This window comes from Diuraphis noxia, unplaced genomic scaffold, assembly GCF_037042655.1.
Source record: "Diuraphis noxia isolate RWA-SAM2 unplaced genomic scaffold, SU_Dnox_SAM2 contig0003, whole genome shotgun sequence".
Classification (NCBI taxonomy): Eukaryota; Metazoa; Arthropoda; class Insecta; order Hemiptera; family Aphididae; genus Diuraphis; species Diuraphis noxia.
The window spans coordinates 542,352-556,597 of NW_028301713.1; the positions used below are offsets into that span (position 1 = coordinate 542,352).

Below are 14,246 nucleotides of genomic sequence, written 5' to 3' on the forward strand. Positions count from 1 at the left end.
CGGCTGCTACAGTTGCACTAAAAGTTTGACTAGCATACCCCACTTTCATTTTTTTGAAAAGGACTTGGATTTATGTGTGCATCTGTTAATTTTGGTGCAAGGCGATTAAGTCTTTGATCAGATTTATAAAAATTATTAAAATGATTTTTATCTGTGATGCCATTAAAAAACGTTAAATGGTACTTAAAAAGTTATTTCTAGTAGATTTTAACAAGTGAGGGACATCATAAACATAAAATATTTTTTTTTTTTTTACAAAAAAATAGGGACGTTGAGGAGAAACATTCATTTTGTTTGCAAATCCAACAAAATTTGATCCTTGATCAGTTGTTAAAACCTTTATATTTAAAGAAATACTCTGTATTTTAGAAATTACAGCAAATATTGTGTTTTTCAAATGAATACTAGTGCAACTATTATTAATAAAAAAATAAGCAACCGGTTGTTTCCAACCATAGTTTAAGATTCTTAGCATAAAACATAATACATAGTTTGCAGGTTCATAATGTTTTCTGGTCAAAAGAACTATTAAATCCTACAATGTAATCTTTTGACAAATTATAAAAAAGATGAGGTTTAATCGCCATTTCATCAATGCACAGAACACAGTCTTTTGCATCATCTTTCATTTTATTTAATTTAAAATTCAACGATTCAAAAATTACATCATTTAACCAAGGTACTATATCTATTTTTTAGTAACCCTACGCAATGTTCTCGAGCAAAATAATTTTAAAATAATATAAATATATATATATATTTATATTTAAATATATTAATTATATATTATTATATATTTATTATATTTTAAAATAAAATAATTTTTAAAATATTTTTTAAAAACTGATAGGCACGAGGTCCAAAAAAAAAAAATTGTGAGAGCTAATTGTTTGAGTTCCTTTGAGTAACGAAAACCTTGAGATTTTCCAGTGGCCATTTTAACAAACTTTTTACAACTAAAGATAAATTAGGTGGTAAATGTACATCACAAACGTCATAAAAATGATTTACTGATGATAATTTTTCATTAATTTGGTTTGTTAAAGTTTCAACCTGTTTTTCCAAGATAACACATATATTACTGAGTTCATTTACTTTACATTTTAGTTTTAATTTTATTGGAGTGTTTAAAGTGAGCTTTTTTGTTGTTTGTGTTTATGCTGCAGGTGAATTTGGTTTACTAAGTTCATCAGAAGTTGTAGTAGATGATGACATTGCTGCATAAACAGGTTTTTAATGTTGAATTAGAACTTATATGTAAATTTAGTAAATAGAAAAAAATATAAATATGAACTTACACGTAGAAGGTAAACTCAAATTTATTTGTTCATCAACCATTGTAGAAACACAGTTAGATGTGGTTATAATAGTTGAATCCATGACTGAAATTAAGAAAATAAAATATAAGCAAATATTATAACATTTTAATAAAGTATAACTAATATATATCTAGATCATAGATTATGAGTAGGTTTATAAATCAACATTTTATATTCATAATTACCAAATTCAGTAGGCACAGCACTAATCAACAATCGAGTTTTCTCTGTATTTGAAAACATATTTTCTTTAAAATGGTTCATACACACTCTATAATTGTTGTCGAGGTTGTCAACAGATTTTGAACAAAGTTCTGCTCTACCACATTTAATTAACAATTCTTTAGACCTGTAAATTATTTTATGTTCGTTAAAAATGAACTAATATAATCATAATATTGTTTTGATAAATTACTTACCGATCCAAATTTTTGGGTATTCTAAAAAGGTTGCAATTTTTTTCCTTAGTTATTGATTTGGCATTTCTGCAATTTTTTACAATAAATACCAGCACCATTATAGCCAATACAGTTTATAGAACCACAGAATAAATTAATAGGTTTTAAAAATTTTAAACTTAAACTGAAAACTCGAAAGGTTAACCGTTAAAACACAATGTAAACAACTAGTAAATGTCAAAACAATATTATCACAAAATAATATTGATATTATCTTCCTCCAAAAAGATGGCCGATTATTATTGATAACATTTAAAAGTGTCCAGAGCCTGATATAAGTGTACGGCGGCGGGGATTATCACAATATACGATCAAGGTTGCGGAATTAATAATGAGCACAGAAAAATAAATGATATGACCATAGACCTATTAACAGATGGACTGCGCATTGATAATATATAGCAGAGGTATGAAACTCTCACCATTCCTAATGTTATTTGAAAAAAGTGGGGACATGTCCTTGAACTCCTGGGCATTGCCATTTTGTTATTTTTGAGAATCAGCTGATGGCTCATATCATATATTTCAATAATTGATAGTTGATAATTGAAACCATTATGATATCACAGAAATGATAATAAATTATATTATTTAAAGCAGTTAAGGTTAGGTTATAACGTTATGACTTATAGGATTAAAACTTAAACAAACAACAAACCGTTATCGTAAAAAAAAAAATCGTTCTTAACAACACTTCTAAACCACCAGGTAATCATTTACAATTTCAACACTAAACAACCAGAGATCGACCACCAAGCAGAGTGTCGCTTCTATACTGTTCTATATGTCGCCGATATGAACGTAGGGAAATCATGGATAAATATCTCGTAAGGATTTTACTCCAAGAAAAATTTACCCACGCAAAACATATTTATCATAGTATTTAAAGTATTTATAGAATTTATCATATAAGATATTTGTATACCATAGAGTCTATGGCATCATAGTTTATAGGTGATAAGTCATATTATATTGGTTGTAACTCGTAACATTAGGCGTCGCGTCGTAAGTATATTCGTTACAAATCATATACAATCTATCCGCATACGAACATTTGCACGTCCGATAACGAACATCGAATGTATTATTGCATTTTTATAGCACCGAGTCACCTATATTCACTCGGACAATTAAAAACGAAAATATCCCTCGATTTGCTATGCAACACCTACACCACCCCCAAGTAGATCACAAGGTTAAAAAAATGAATTTTTATTGCATTAAATCACCGAGCCGGGTCACTCCCTCGCTCGGACAATTAAAACGAAAATATCCCTCGATTTGCTATGCAACACCACCCCAGGTAGGTAGGTGACAATGTTAAAAAAATGGAATTTGAACACTACGCGTCACACAGTCTGTTCAGACCACTGCGCCGCACGGAAATGATCAAAATCGTGTTCCAATTACTTATTTAAGCAAATTGCCGAAAAACTCAAATTTGAAAATGTTGTATCTCAAAATCTATTGATTTCCGCCAAATTATTTTTGCACCATCGTTTTTAAAACGTTGATTTACCTAGGTTTCGAAAAAAAAAAAAATTATAAATTCGTGTGGGCGCTAAACTAGATTTATACCATATAATTTTTCCCCATTCAGTGCCGACAGCGACATACTTATAGAAGCAACTGTTATTTATTGTGGTGAAAACTATTGATTTCCGCCAAATTATTTTTGCACCATCGTTTTTAAAACGTCAATTTTCGTAGGTTTCAAAAAAAAAAGTAAAAAATTTGCGTAGGCCCTAAACTAGATTAGTTCCATGCCTTGTTTGGGCGCAAATAGATATAGGTAATATAAACATAAAATTAAACTTTAAACATATTTAAGATGCATATTATAAATCGTGTAAAATTAAATAATTATTTAAAATAAAATAAACTTACCTATTTCTATAATCGACAGGGAATAATATTCGATAATAATTAATAAGTGTACAATATATTTTATAATTATAATATTCATCAAATGTTATGATTAAAGTGGAAAATCGAGTGATTTATTTGAAATGTTTGCAATGAATTTTCAAGTTTTTCGGTAGAATATAAATTTCGAAACATAAGGGTAGGTTAGGTTAGGTTCTACCATAACATTAGGGTAGAAAAATCATTTGAACTTAATAAAATTTGAAATAGCGTTCTTAGTTATAACATATTCATACTTATATGTCTACTATCAGGCCATGCATAGAATTAAAAATTATAAACACGTAGTTTAAGATTAATATTTAATTATAATAGATTATCGAATGGTATAAGGCAAAGCGGGCTAAGCGACATAGTGTATATCATGACAAATTAGATAGGTAGGTATCATCACAGTTTTTTGATACGCATTCTCCGCTCTTTACATCACCTATATCGGCTATATCGTAGTTCTCCACTCCTTATTAGCTGTCAATCTCATACACACATAAATAACATAGAGTAAAATCAACCAATGAGAAGTGAAGAACTACGACATCGGCCGGAGGTGAATGAGATGCGTATTTTGAGCAAAAGACCCTAAGATTGTGTGTAGTACGAAATTTAAAAGTGTGTTATTCACATTAAACATTTATAATAATATTCTATGAAAATTTAAAACAACAATTATAATACAGGATATCAGTAAGTTTTAGTAATACTGTGATGATACCTATCTAATTTTCTAATTTGTCTGTCTATAGTATAGACTACAGTATACTACGGGACATAGCAATCGAGCGCTCGAGCGCTAGCGTTCCTATGACAATTTAGAAATGAGATAATTGATTTTTATTTTTTGGTATAAGCGACATTTATTGATAAAAGTGTAGAGGCCAAGCGCCTTTTTTAGGGTATAAGCGACACTGATGAAAATTGTTATTATCACAGATTATATAAAATTTATATAATCTGTGTTATTATCAAGCGACAAACACGTGGTGCTTGGGCCCCTCTATTATCGCTTATCACCTTTTATAATATTGATATTAATATTATGAGATTTTTTTATAAAAAATCAGTCACAGTATAATATATTATTTTATTTACTACACTAAATGTATTCATTTTTCGTGGTTTTTTATGGTTCTACACTAAAGAATGAAACAACATCAGAAGGTAAACATAATAATATTATATAGGTATAATTCATTAGTAATATTGAAGTTTATGCCTGCATATTTCACATAGGTTATTATGTTTCAATGTTTGTGTCACATATCAATTGTATACTGTAACTATATTATGGGCATTGAATACAAACATTTAATGCTTCCAACCAAACTTTTATATAAAACACATCTAGAAACTTATTTTATGCACATATTAAAACAATATTATTTCCAATATCAAATTATAATAACAATATTATATCTACATTATAGGTAACAGCTAGTGTTGTAAATGTATTTACTCTAATAGATACTGTTATGTATTTGTAGAAGTTTTTTAAATAATTTATTGAATAGTACTTATATAAAAATGCTTATAAATATATGTTTAAGTGTTTAGATTTATTATCAAATCATTATTAATTATTACCAAAGTAGGTATAATGATTTTTAAAAATTATTTTGTAATTCTTTTGCATGGTTAGGATTCTTGCGCATGTTTTGTTATCTATGTGCTCGTACCGAGTTGCGTATGTGTATAATATAGTTGTAGGTACTACATAATATAGAAAGATGATTAATATTGAGCGAACAAAAATTAGTTGAGTTTGATTTCATAAAATGAAAAATACTTTTTATAATTTTGTGAAAAAAAGTCGTTGAAATTTGCCGTCCTCCAATGTTGCCTCTTGTTATGAAACCAAGGTTCCAACACAAATAAATTAACGCACGATTAGATTGTTATTAATTAATTAGGTTTTATTACGGTTTTAACTTACTAATTGTACAAAATGTTATTAAATGCTCTTCTCAAACATACGTTATGTATAATGCTCTGTTCTAATGCGACTGACTAACCTCCTCCCTGTGTGTCGGCCTGCGGCTACGCCGGACGCCGAATCGTCTAGTCAGCGGATTCCTGTCGACGAGCCGTCGACCAACACACTATTCTTATACTGTTAATATGTGAACATAATATAATATAATATTATATAATATTATTCAGGGGTTCACAACACCCCCCACACTAAATGAGACACGGGGGTCATATGATCACCGTGTTTCATCTAATTTAAAAGAGTCTGTAAATTGGGATGTTGGAGATTAGTTCAGCATAATTAAAGTACAATATTTATGATAATATGTAATTTATGACAATGAGAAATAAAATGAGAGAAAGAGAAGAGAAAAAAAAATATAAATATTATACTCTAGTGTTTTCCTGAATACCATTCGAGTGTTCCTCTGGTATTTCAGGGTTGTACATTCTTATGGAATGTTTCCTTAGTTTACTAATACATATTATTATTGTTATTCCAAAAACAAAAAAGATTACATAACTAAATATAACATAAAATTCTATTTTTTGGATGAACATTGAATTTGGTAGTACATGTATAAGTTTACTTAATTCTACTGCTTTGCTGGCAAGAATATTTAAATTTTTAATGCACTTCGTGCTTGTAAGGTTCTGAGAAACTATTCCTTTAAGATTTTCTGTGATTTCTGATTGAGTTATGTTTCTAACATTGTTTGATATAATATCTGATTTCACATTTCTATTGGATTTACTCTCTGCTATAAACATGGAGTTATCGATGTTTATTTTACAAGATTTAGAAATTGTTATTCTACCCAAATTTGTGATTTCTATTTGGAATTTTTCAAGTGAATCCGAACATGTAATAGTGCCTGGTGTACTATGTTGAGTATAGTATAATCATGCACTGGTTTTCGTCAACTTGTGCCAAATGTTTGTATTCAGACTCATGAATTTTAAATTGCAAGTATTTGGGAAATGTTGGGGGTCCATTAGTAAGGATACTTCACATAAATCCGATCCTAAACGGTGATGGATTAATGATTCCTGTTTACAAAGTTTGCCTAACCCTAAACTTTTGCATTTTTCCCATTGCTCTGTACTTAGTGTGAAAATTTTTTCGTTATCACTGCTGAGTGCTAGATATTCCACTTCAGTATCTATTAATACTATTGTCTTATCTTTATGTGGAATTGGTAATGGTATTGGGTGGTATACGGTATATTTTTCATTAGATAGTAGAGGGATTTCTATTACAAAAACTAAATAATTCTTTTGTGTAAAAATTGTCATTTCCGAGATTCTGAGAAACTCTGTCAAAGATTCTGTGTTTATTTCCATTGGGAGAGTACTTCCCGTTGGTAGATTCATCTTTATTTCTCGCAACTCACTCATAAGTGTCTGTGATGTGAGTGCGTTCGTATATACCTTCCCATTGAGAGCTGCGTTTACTATTGCCATGAGATTTTGCGTGTCATAGGCGAATCTATTTAATATTATCTCAAACAAAAATGCTTGTTCCAGTAATTTTGTTTTGAATGATATTGTGTCAATGTTCTGTGTGTTGTTCTCGATTTGCTGTTGTAGGTGATTCAGGTTTTTCTCAATTTGTTGTTGATGTATTTTTAAACTTTTCAGTGTCTGATTAGTCTCTGCTCCTTCCACTTCCGAGATTCTCGTTCTATCGTGTATAAGGTTTAGATTCTTTAATTTGTTTTTTCCTAACTCTATTATATTGTCTACAATAAAGTCAGTGTTAATTCTTGAACACATTCCGTAAATTACGTTTGTTATTCGGTTAAAAGCACTTCCCAATCCACGTCTACTCTTCTTTGCTGTCTGTTGATCATAGTCAATGGCTATCATCAGACTTCGATAGTTAGATTCTATCTCATATAGATATGGTAGTGTTGCTCGTGTAAACTGTTGCAAAAAAAGTTTACATATCCTCGAGAATTCTTCGTCTTCTGATTGATTTGTACAGTACTGTGCTGTTTTCTGATAGTGGGACTTTAATATATTGTATTCTGCTAATTGTTCGTTTAGGTTTATGTAAACTACTAAATCCCAAGTAATATGTGATAGACCAACTTGGCCATGGGACTCGTAGTAAAGGCCTTGATGTTCTGTGATTGGAGTTATCGCGTACTCTGGAGTTGATTGTCTGTTTTGATGATCCGATTCAATTTTCCTTTGTAGTTGGGCATATCCAACTGTGATAATTGCAATGATCCTTTACTAGCTTTCTCTTGGATGAGTACCTTGTCACCTATATTTATTGTTAGAGGTGAGATTTTCTGATCGTAACGATCTTTCGATTTCTGTTTGGAATCATAGAGATGAGTTTTTGCTTGAGCCTGAACTTCTTGCATGTTCCTCTTTAATTCAAAATAATAGTCGTCATAATTGTATTGAGGTTCTGTATTTTTCATAAATGAATTTGGTACTGTTATTGGATGCCCATATACTAATTGGTATGGTTGGTACTTCGTGGAAGTGTGTGTCGTGGAGTTATGGCAGAACATTGCGAATGGGACATGTGTGTCCCAGTTCTGTGGGTCTTTATTGACGAAACTGCGTAGATATTCTGCTAGTGTCCGGTGACTTCGTTCCAACGATCCATTACTTTGTGGATGGTACGGACTGGTGGATGTTTGTTTAATTTTCAGCAATTGACACACTTCCTTAAATACCTTACTTAGAAATTCGGTGCCACAGTCTGTTACGAGGCTCTGAGGAAGACCATGTAGACCCACGAATTGAGTCACAAAAAATTTTGCAACTGTGTTAGCTTCATGATTTGGCATCGGAGCTGCCCACGCGAACTTTGAAAGGTCATCTTGTAATGTAAGAATGAACACATTTCCATTGTAGGATTTCGTAAGTGGTCCTACAATGTCCATGTATATCCTTTCGAAGGGTCTGGATGCCGTGGTGGTTATCATCATTGGCTCACGGGCAGTTCGATTGGATGACTTGTTTGCCTGACAGGTGGCGCATTCCCGAATGTATTTTTTTATCTTTTTCCTCATTTCCTTCCAATTATGATGTTGAGAGATCCGTTGGTGGGTACGGGTGGTTCCCTGATGCCCTCCCATCGGATTCTCGTGGAATTCGCGGATGATTTGTAGTTGATCCTCTTCCGAGAGCGTCTCAGGAACTAACACTTTTATAGTTACCTGAGAGTTTCGAAAGATGTATTGCAACATAGAACGGACGGTTTCCCACTGGAGTCCATCTAGGCCAGTGCCTAGACGTGGACAAGTGAGTGTCTTAATTTCTCGTTCTTCACAAAGAGTTCGAAGTTTCTGTAAGCTTTGGAATAAATGTTCAGGTTCGGGTTTTTGCCAAAAATGTTGCTTTGTCACGAGGTAAAATATTTCGCGTTCTTTTAACCGAAGAGACAATACATCTGAGACTGTTCTTGGAAGTCGGCGAAGTTGATTTAATCCACCGAATCTCCGTCGAAATTCCAAGGCGATTCCTTTAGTCATCTTAAGGTCGCTAGAGACACAGTGTGCTAAAGCCATGCTTTGATCAGTCTCGAAGATGTCTCCTTTCGATTCCACTACATTTGGAGTGAATGCAACTTTTTCTTTTAAAAATTTCTGATAGTTGCTTAAATGTTCTGTGGAGCTTGAATGTTCTGTAGAAGTTGAAGGTTCTGTATAGTCTGGCGATTCCGTAGAGTTTGGAGATTTGGATGTTCTGGTCACAACTCTATTAATTCGGCTCAATGCATCCGCATTGGTATTACTGGCTCCGGGTTTGAAATGGATCTCGTACTCATATTCGGCAAGCTTCAGCCTCCAACGAGTCAATCTGGATCCGGGATCTTTGATATTGAATAACCAATTCAAAGCTTGATGGTCTGTTACTATATTAAATTTCTGACCGAACAAGTAAGGACGGAATTGTTTCACCCCCCATACTATCGCACATAGCTCCTTTTCGGTCGTGTTGTAGTTTAATTCAGCACGGTTCAGAGTCCGTGATGCATACGCTATTGGAGGGTCTGCGCCAATTGGGCCTTGCGAGAGAACGCAGCCAATGGCGTAATTGCTAGCGTCGCATGTTAAATTGAAGGTCCTAGTGAAATCCGGATATTGCAATAAAGGTTCTGTTGTTAGAATTTTCTTCAACGTATCAAACGCTTCTTGGCAGAGATCTGTCCACTTAAAAATGACGTCTTTCTTCAACAAAGTAGTTAGTGGCTTGGCTATTCGTCCATATCCTGGTACAAATCGTCTGTAGTATCCCGATAAACCGAGGAAAGATTTAACTTCCTTTTCGTTGGTCGGGATTGGAAATTCTATTACACATTTAATTTTCTGTGGATTTGGTTTCACCCCTTGGTCAGTTATAACATGACCTAGGTAGTTAACTTCTTTGCGCATAAAGGTGCATTTTGATGGTTGCAGCTTTAGATTGAATGTTCTCAAACGTTCGAATACTGCTTTTAATTTTTCGGAATGGTCTGCTATACTGAGTGCGTAGATGATAATGTCGTCCAAATAGACGAATGCTTTTAATCCTGTTAGTCCGGCCAGGACTGTATTCATTAAACGCTGAAAAGTTGCAGGCGCACCTTTCAACCCAAAGGGAACGCGAAGGAATTCGAAGTGTCCCTTGTCTGTAGAGAACGCTGTCTTTTCAGTATGTTCCGGGTGCATTCTAACTTGATGGTATCCTTGGGCCAGGTCCAACGTGGTATAGTACTTAGACTTACCAAGCTGGTCTAAAATGTCTATTATATTTGGCAGTGGATAAGCATCTCCGACTGATATTTGGTTAAGTTTCCGGAAGTCTGCACATACTCTGTATTTTACGACACCATCTTTGTCTGCCTTTTTCGGAACCACCAGTAAAGGTGCATTCAATGGACTTCGGCTAGGTGCTATAATATTATCCTCTTCGAGTTGCTTCATTTGTTTGTTTATCTCATCTTTGTGTCGATGAGGTAGACGGTACGGCCTTTCATTAATTGGTTGGGTAGTACCTGGAGTGTTTACCTCGTGGAAAACAGCATCTGTGCAAGTTAGTGGATCTCCCTCTAAATGAAAGATATCAGAGTACTGTTCGCATATTGAGATGAGTGACTCTCGCTCCTCTATATTCAAATGTTCAGTATCGAGTGAATCTCTAAGGGTAACTAATCTTCCCTTGGTTCCAACCGTTTCCGTTACCTTCTGTATGGTCTGTACTTTTACTTCTGTAAAATTTTCAAATTTTAATCCTTTGATTTGCTCCTCCGTGAGTTGGACGGATTGTTCAGTAGGATTTACCGCGGCTATAAGGATCTGTTTTTGACGGACTTGGTTTACCGTGTTGCTGCATAGGATTGATTCATCCAATGTCTGTGCGGGTATCAAGTAGATTTCTTCCTCCTGAAGATTAGGAGTAGGGATGCTAATTATCGTTTCACTACGAGGTTTTAGTGTAATTTTGAATTCTTTTGACTGTAAATTTTCTGTTGAATTCTGTGTCTCTGAGTTACCCACTGAGTTAGATGTTTTTGGAAGTTCTGTAGGGTTAACTAAATTTGACGGATTTTGGTTATCGGTCAAGATTAACTGTTTAGTCTTGTAATTCAGAATCGTTTCCAATCCAATTATAAATGGTTTCCCTAAAATACCATCGTATGGTACTGGGAAAGATGACGGTGCCACATGAAACTCCGTTGTTCTTTCATCTCTTCCCAAACAAAGAGTTAGATGGGTTGTGCCAAGTGAATGTAGGGTGTGACCGGTGATTCCTGAAAGATTTTTTTCCGTCTGTTCCCTAATCATTATTTCATCTTTCAGTGAAGATACCTTTATGAAATTCACATCAGCACCTGAGTCGACTAATAGCTTAATGGTCGGTGTAATTGTCTGAGAGCATTTACAAAGTAAATGGTCGTAATGGAGGTTCTGTTCCTGGGGTTCAGGATTCTGATTGTCTTGTTCGATTTTCTGTTGTTTCACGGCATTTAAGAAGATGATGGAAATTTTATTACTGCAGTTTTTAGGCTGCCCGCCGACCGCCCGCCGTTGGAAGTCGACGGTGTTTCGTTTCCCGAGTTTTGGTTACGACTTTCCGACGTACTAGGATTATTTCTTTTTCCTTGAACATATTTGAGTTTTCTACACTCTTCTTTTGTGTGTCCTGGTTTACGGCAGTATTGACACGTGATTGTTCGTACTGAACTTGGTTTTGTCGAACCCGTTGGATTTACCTTAGGTTCTTTGTCTAATGATCTGCAGTCTTTTGCCCAGTGTCCCGACTTCCCACAGTGGAAACATACTTTGGCTTTTGTCCCTTCCGCCTTTTTTGGTAAGGTATATAGTTTTTTTGTTTCTTCAGCAGATCGTCTAACCCTTTCCTCTTCTCTGGATGCCTGTATGGCCTTTTCCAAGGTCGTTGGATTCCTAGCCTTAATAAAATCTTTCAAGGGCCCTAACCCTTCAATGAACACCTGTACTGCTTGCTGCTTAAAGCTTGCTTCCAAAGCTTTGGATACCTCTAGAGTCTTTCCACTAGTCTCTTGCTCAATAATAAGGTTTTGTAATTTTTCGATTCGGGAAGAATAGGTCAGTACGTCTTCCCCTATTTTTTGTTTCGTGGAATATAATTCTAAAAACAAATGCGTAGTGGTCCGTTGCGGCTCCAACGCGGCTTTTAGAGTATCTCGCAGTGCAGTCCATGAGTCGAAGGTTCTGAATTTAATTGCTTGCCGGGCCTTCCCGGTGAGTCGCACTGTAATCCCCTGAAGGAGACGAGTTTGTACCTTTCTATTAGTACATGCAAGTGCAAATTCGCACTTTTCCAGGAAGATTTCCATCTCCTCCTGGTTTTCTCCATTGAACGAACCTGGAAGTAACCTTAATGCTGCTTCCAAGCTAATGGCTTCGGATCCCAAACTGTCTTCTACGGAAATGTTCTGACTGACCCCTTGGAAGTGGTCTTCGTTTGACGTATTTGGTCTGACAGTCCCCTCCGGTATCTGTGGTCCTAATTGCATCACGTTGAGCAATTGTGATTGAGCCTCTGCGTCCATATCGTTTTCGTAAAAGGTCTGATCAAGAATGTTCTGCGCTCTTCCGACGAATTGGTCTGTTTCCTCTAACGCGGTAGAAACGTTTTGTATGAGGTTTTTAATTTCTATAACGGACGTGCCGGTCCTCACGAATAAATCGTCAGGTTCGACCTCGTCTACAGTACGTTCGGAATCGGGATTGTTTGGGTCTGAAAATCTTACAGGTAAACTTGTCCGTGGGATTGGGGCAGGGAGGTTTGACTGGTTCCCCCCGAGATCCTCACCCTCTATAACTGTGGACGCTAGTTCACTCTCGGATGTCCCGCTCATTAACCACCTAACAATTCCCTCTAAATGTGCGAATAAATATTCTTACCCTTTATCAAAGCTACTTTAACTACTATAACTATACAGGGTGATTTTTTAATCATGAACCACTCATTATTTCAAAAAGTATCAATGTTTTTTAAAATATTTTTTTACAAAGTTTCATATTGTTAAAAAAACAACGATTTTATGAAAAAATTATATTTTTTAATATTTTTTATCCTTATAATTTTTTAAGTTTTTTACTTTTTTGAATGGCAACCTACAGTTTTAATTTCATATTCCAAAGCAGAATATTTTTCTAAGTATTTTGATACGTAAAAATCGAATTTTGGACGAGTAGTTCATAAGTTATAAGTATTTAAAGTTTTGACAAGCGGAGTAGTGGACAAACATTTTGCGGGGTAACCCCGTACCACTCCACTCCGCCAATCTAAACTTTAAATACTTATAACTCATAAACTACTCGTCCAAAATTCGACTTTTACGTATCAAAATACTTAGAAAAATATTCTGCTTTGGAATATGAAATTAAAACTCTAGGTTGCCATTCAAAAAAGTAAAAAAGTAAAAAAATTATAAGGATAAAAAATATTAAAAAATATAATTTTTTTTATAAAAACGTTGTTTTTTTAACAACATGAAACTTTGTAAAAAAATATTTTCAAAAACATTGATACTTTTTGAAATAATGAGTGGTTCATGATAAAAAAATCACCCTGTATAGAGAATTAAAATAAAATTTTCTTACGAGGCTTAGAGTAAAATAATAATTTAAATAAAAAAAAAAATATGAATAACACAAATATATATTATTATTATTTTTTTTTTTTTTTTACTCACAATACCGCGAATCGGTTCATGGTGTCTGCGATGTTCCGCTCGGATTGGGGCAGTGGTCCGACTCGGATTGACTGGAATGCTCGTAACGGCTCTGATTGAATTTGGAATGCTCTGGAATCGTCCTTTTCGTCTGTGCTTGATGTATCGAGGTTCGCTAGCCCCGAAACAGCTGTGCGCGGGGACCACTAATAATAATGGGTTTCTCTTCAGTGATGTTCTGGATTTTCTGTCTTCGGTTGCGTCGCGTATTTAATTAATATTTCCGTAATAGTGTACCGTCTAGCTGTTTTGTTCGCGTGTTTACAACACGGGCGTCAGCTGTTACGGCGGCAGCTACTACGACGGCGGCAACCACGACGGCGGCGGCTACCACTGTTGTAGCGA

General features: G+C 34.5%; 1 protein-coding gene across 1 annotated transcript; it reads right to left on the bottom strand.

Annotated features, from left to right (window-relative positions):
• Positions 1-849: 849 nt before the first annotated feature.
• Positions 850-1,836, bottom strand: LOC149056531 (uncharacterized). The gene is made up of 4 exons (XM_089223548.1): positions 1,739-1,836; positions 1,505-1,668; positions 1,299-1,382; positions 850-1,217 (listed from the first exon to the last, which is right to left on the bottom strand). The coding sequence occupies exons 1-4, from the start codon at positions 1,834-1,836 to the stop codon at positions 1,156-1,158; spliced, it is 408 nt and encodes a 135-aa protein (XP_089079674.1). The 3' UTR covers positions 850-1,155.
• Between the last annotated feature and the right edge of the window lie 12,410 nt (positions 1,837-14,246).

Bases quoted from the DNA above. Each gene is read 5' to 3' on its own strand.
- LOC149056531 (XM_089223548.1), bottom strand. From the start codon at position 1,836: ATGGTGCTGGTATTTATTGTAAAAAATTGCAGAAATGCCAAATCAATA. The intron at 1,669-1,738 runs GTAAGTAATTTA...AATAATTTACAG, and splicing joins ATACCCAAAAATTTGGATCG to GTCTAAAGAATTGTTAATTA. The intron at 1,383-1,504 runs GTAATTATGAAT...TCTTAATTTCAG, and splicing joins TGCTGTGCCTACTGAATTTG to TCATGGATTCAACTATTATA.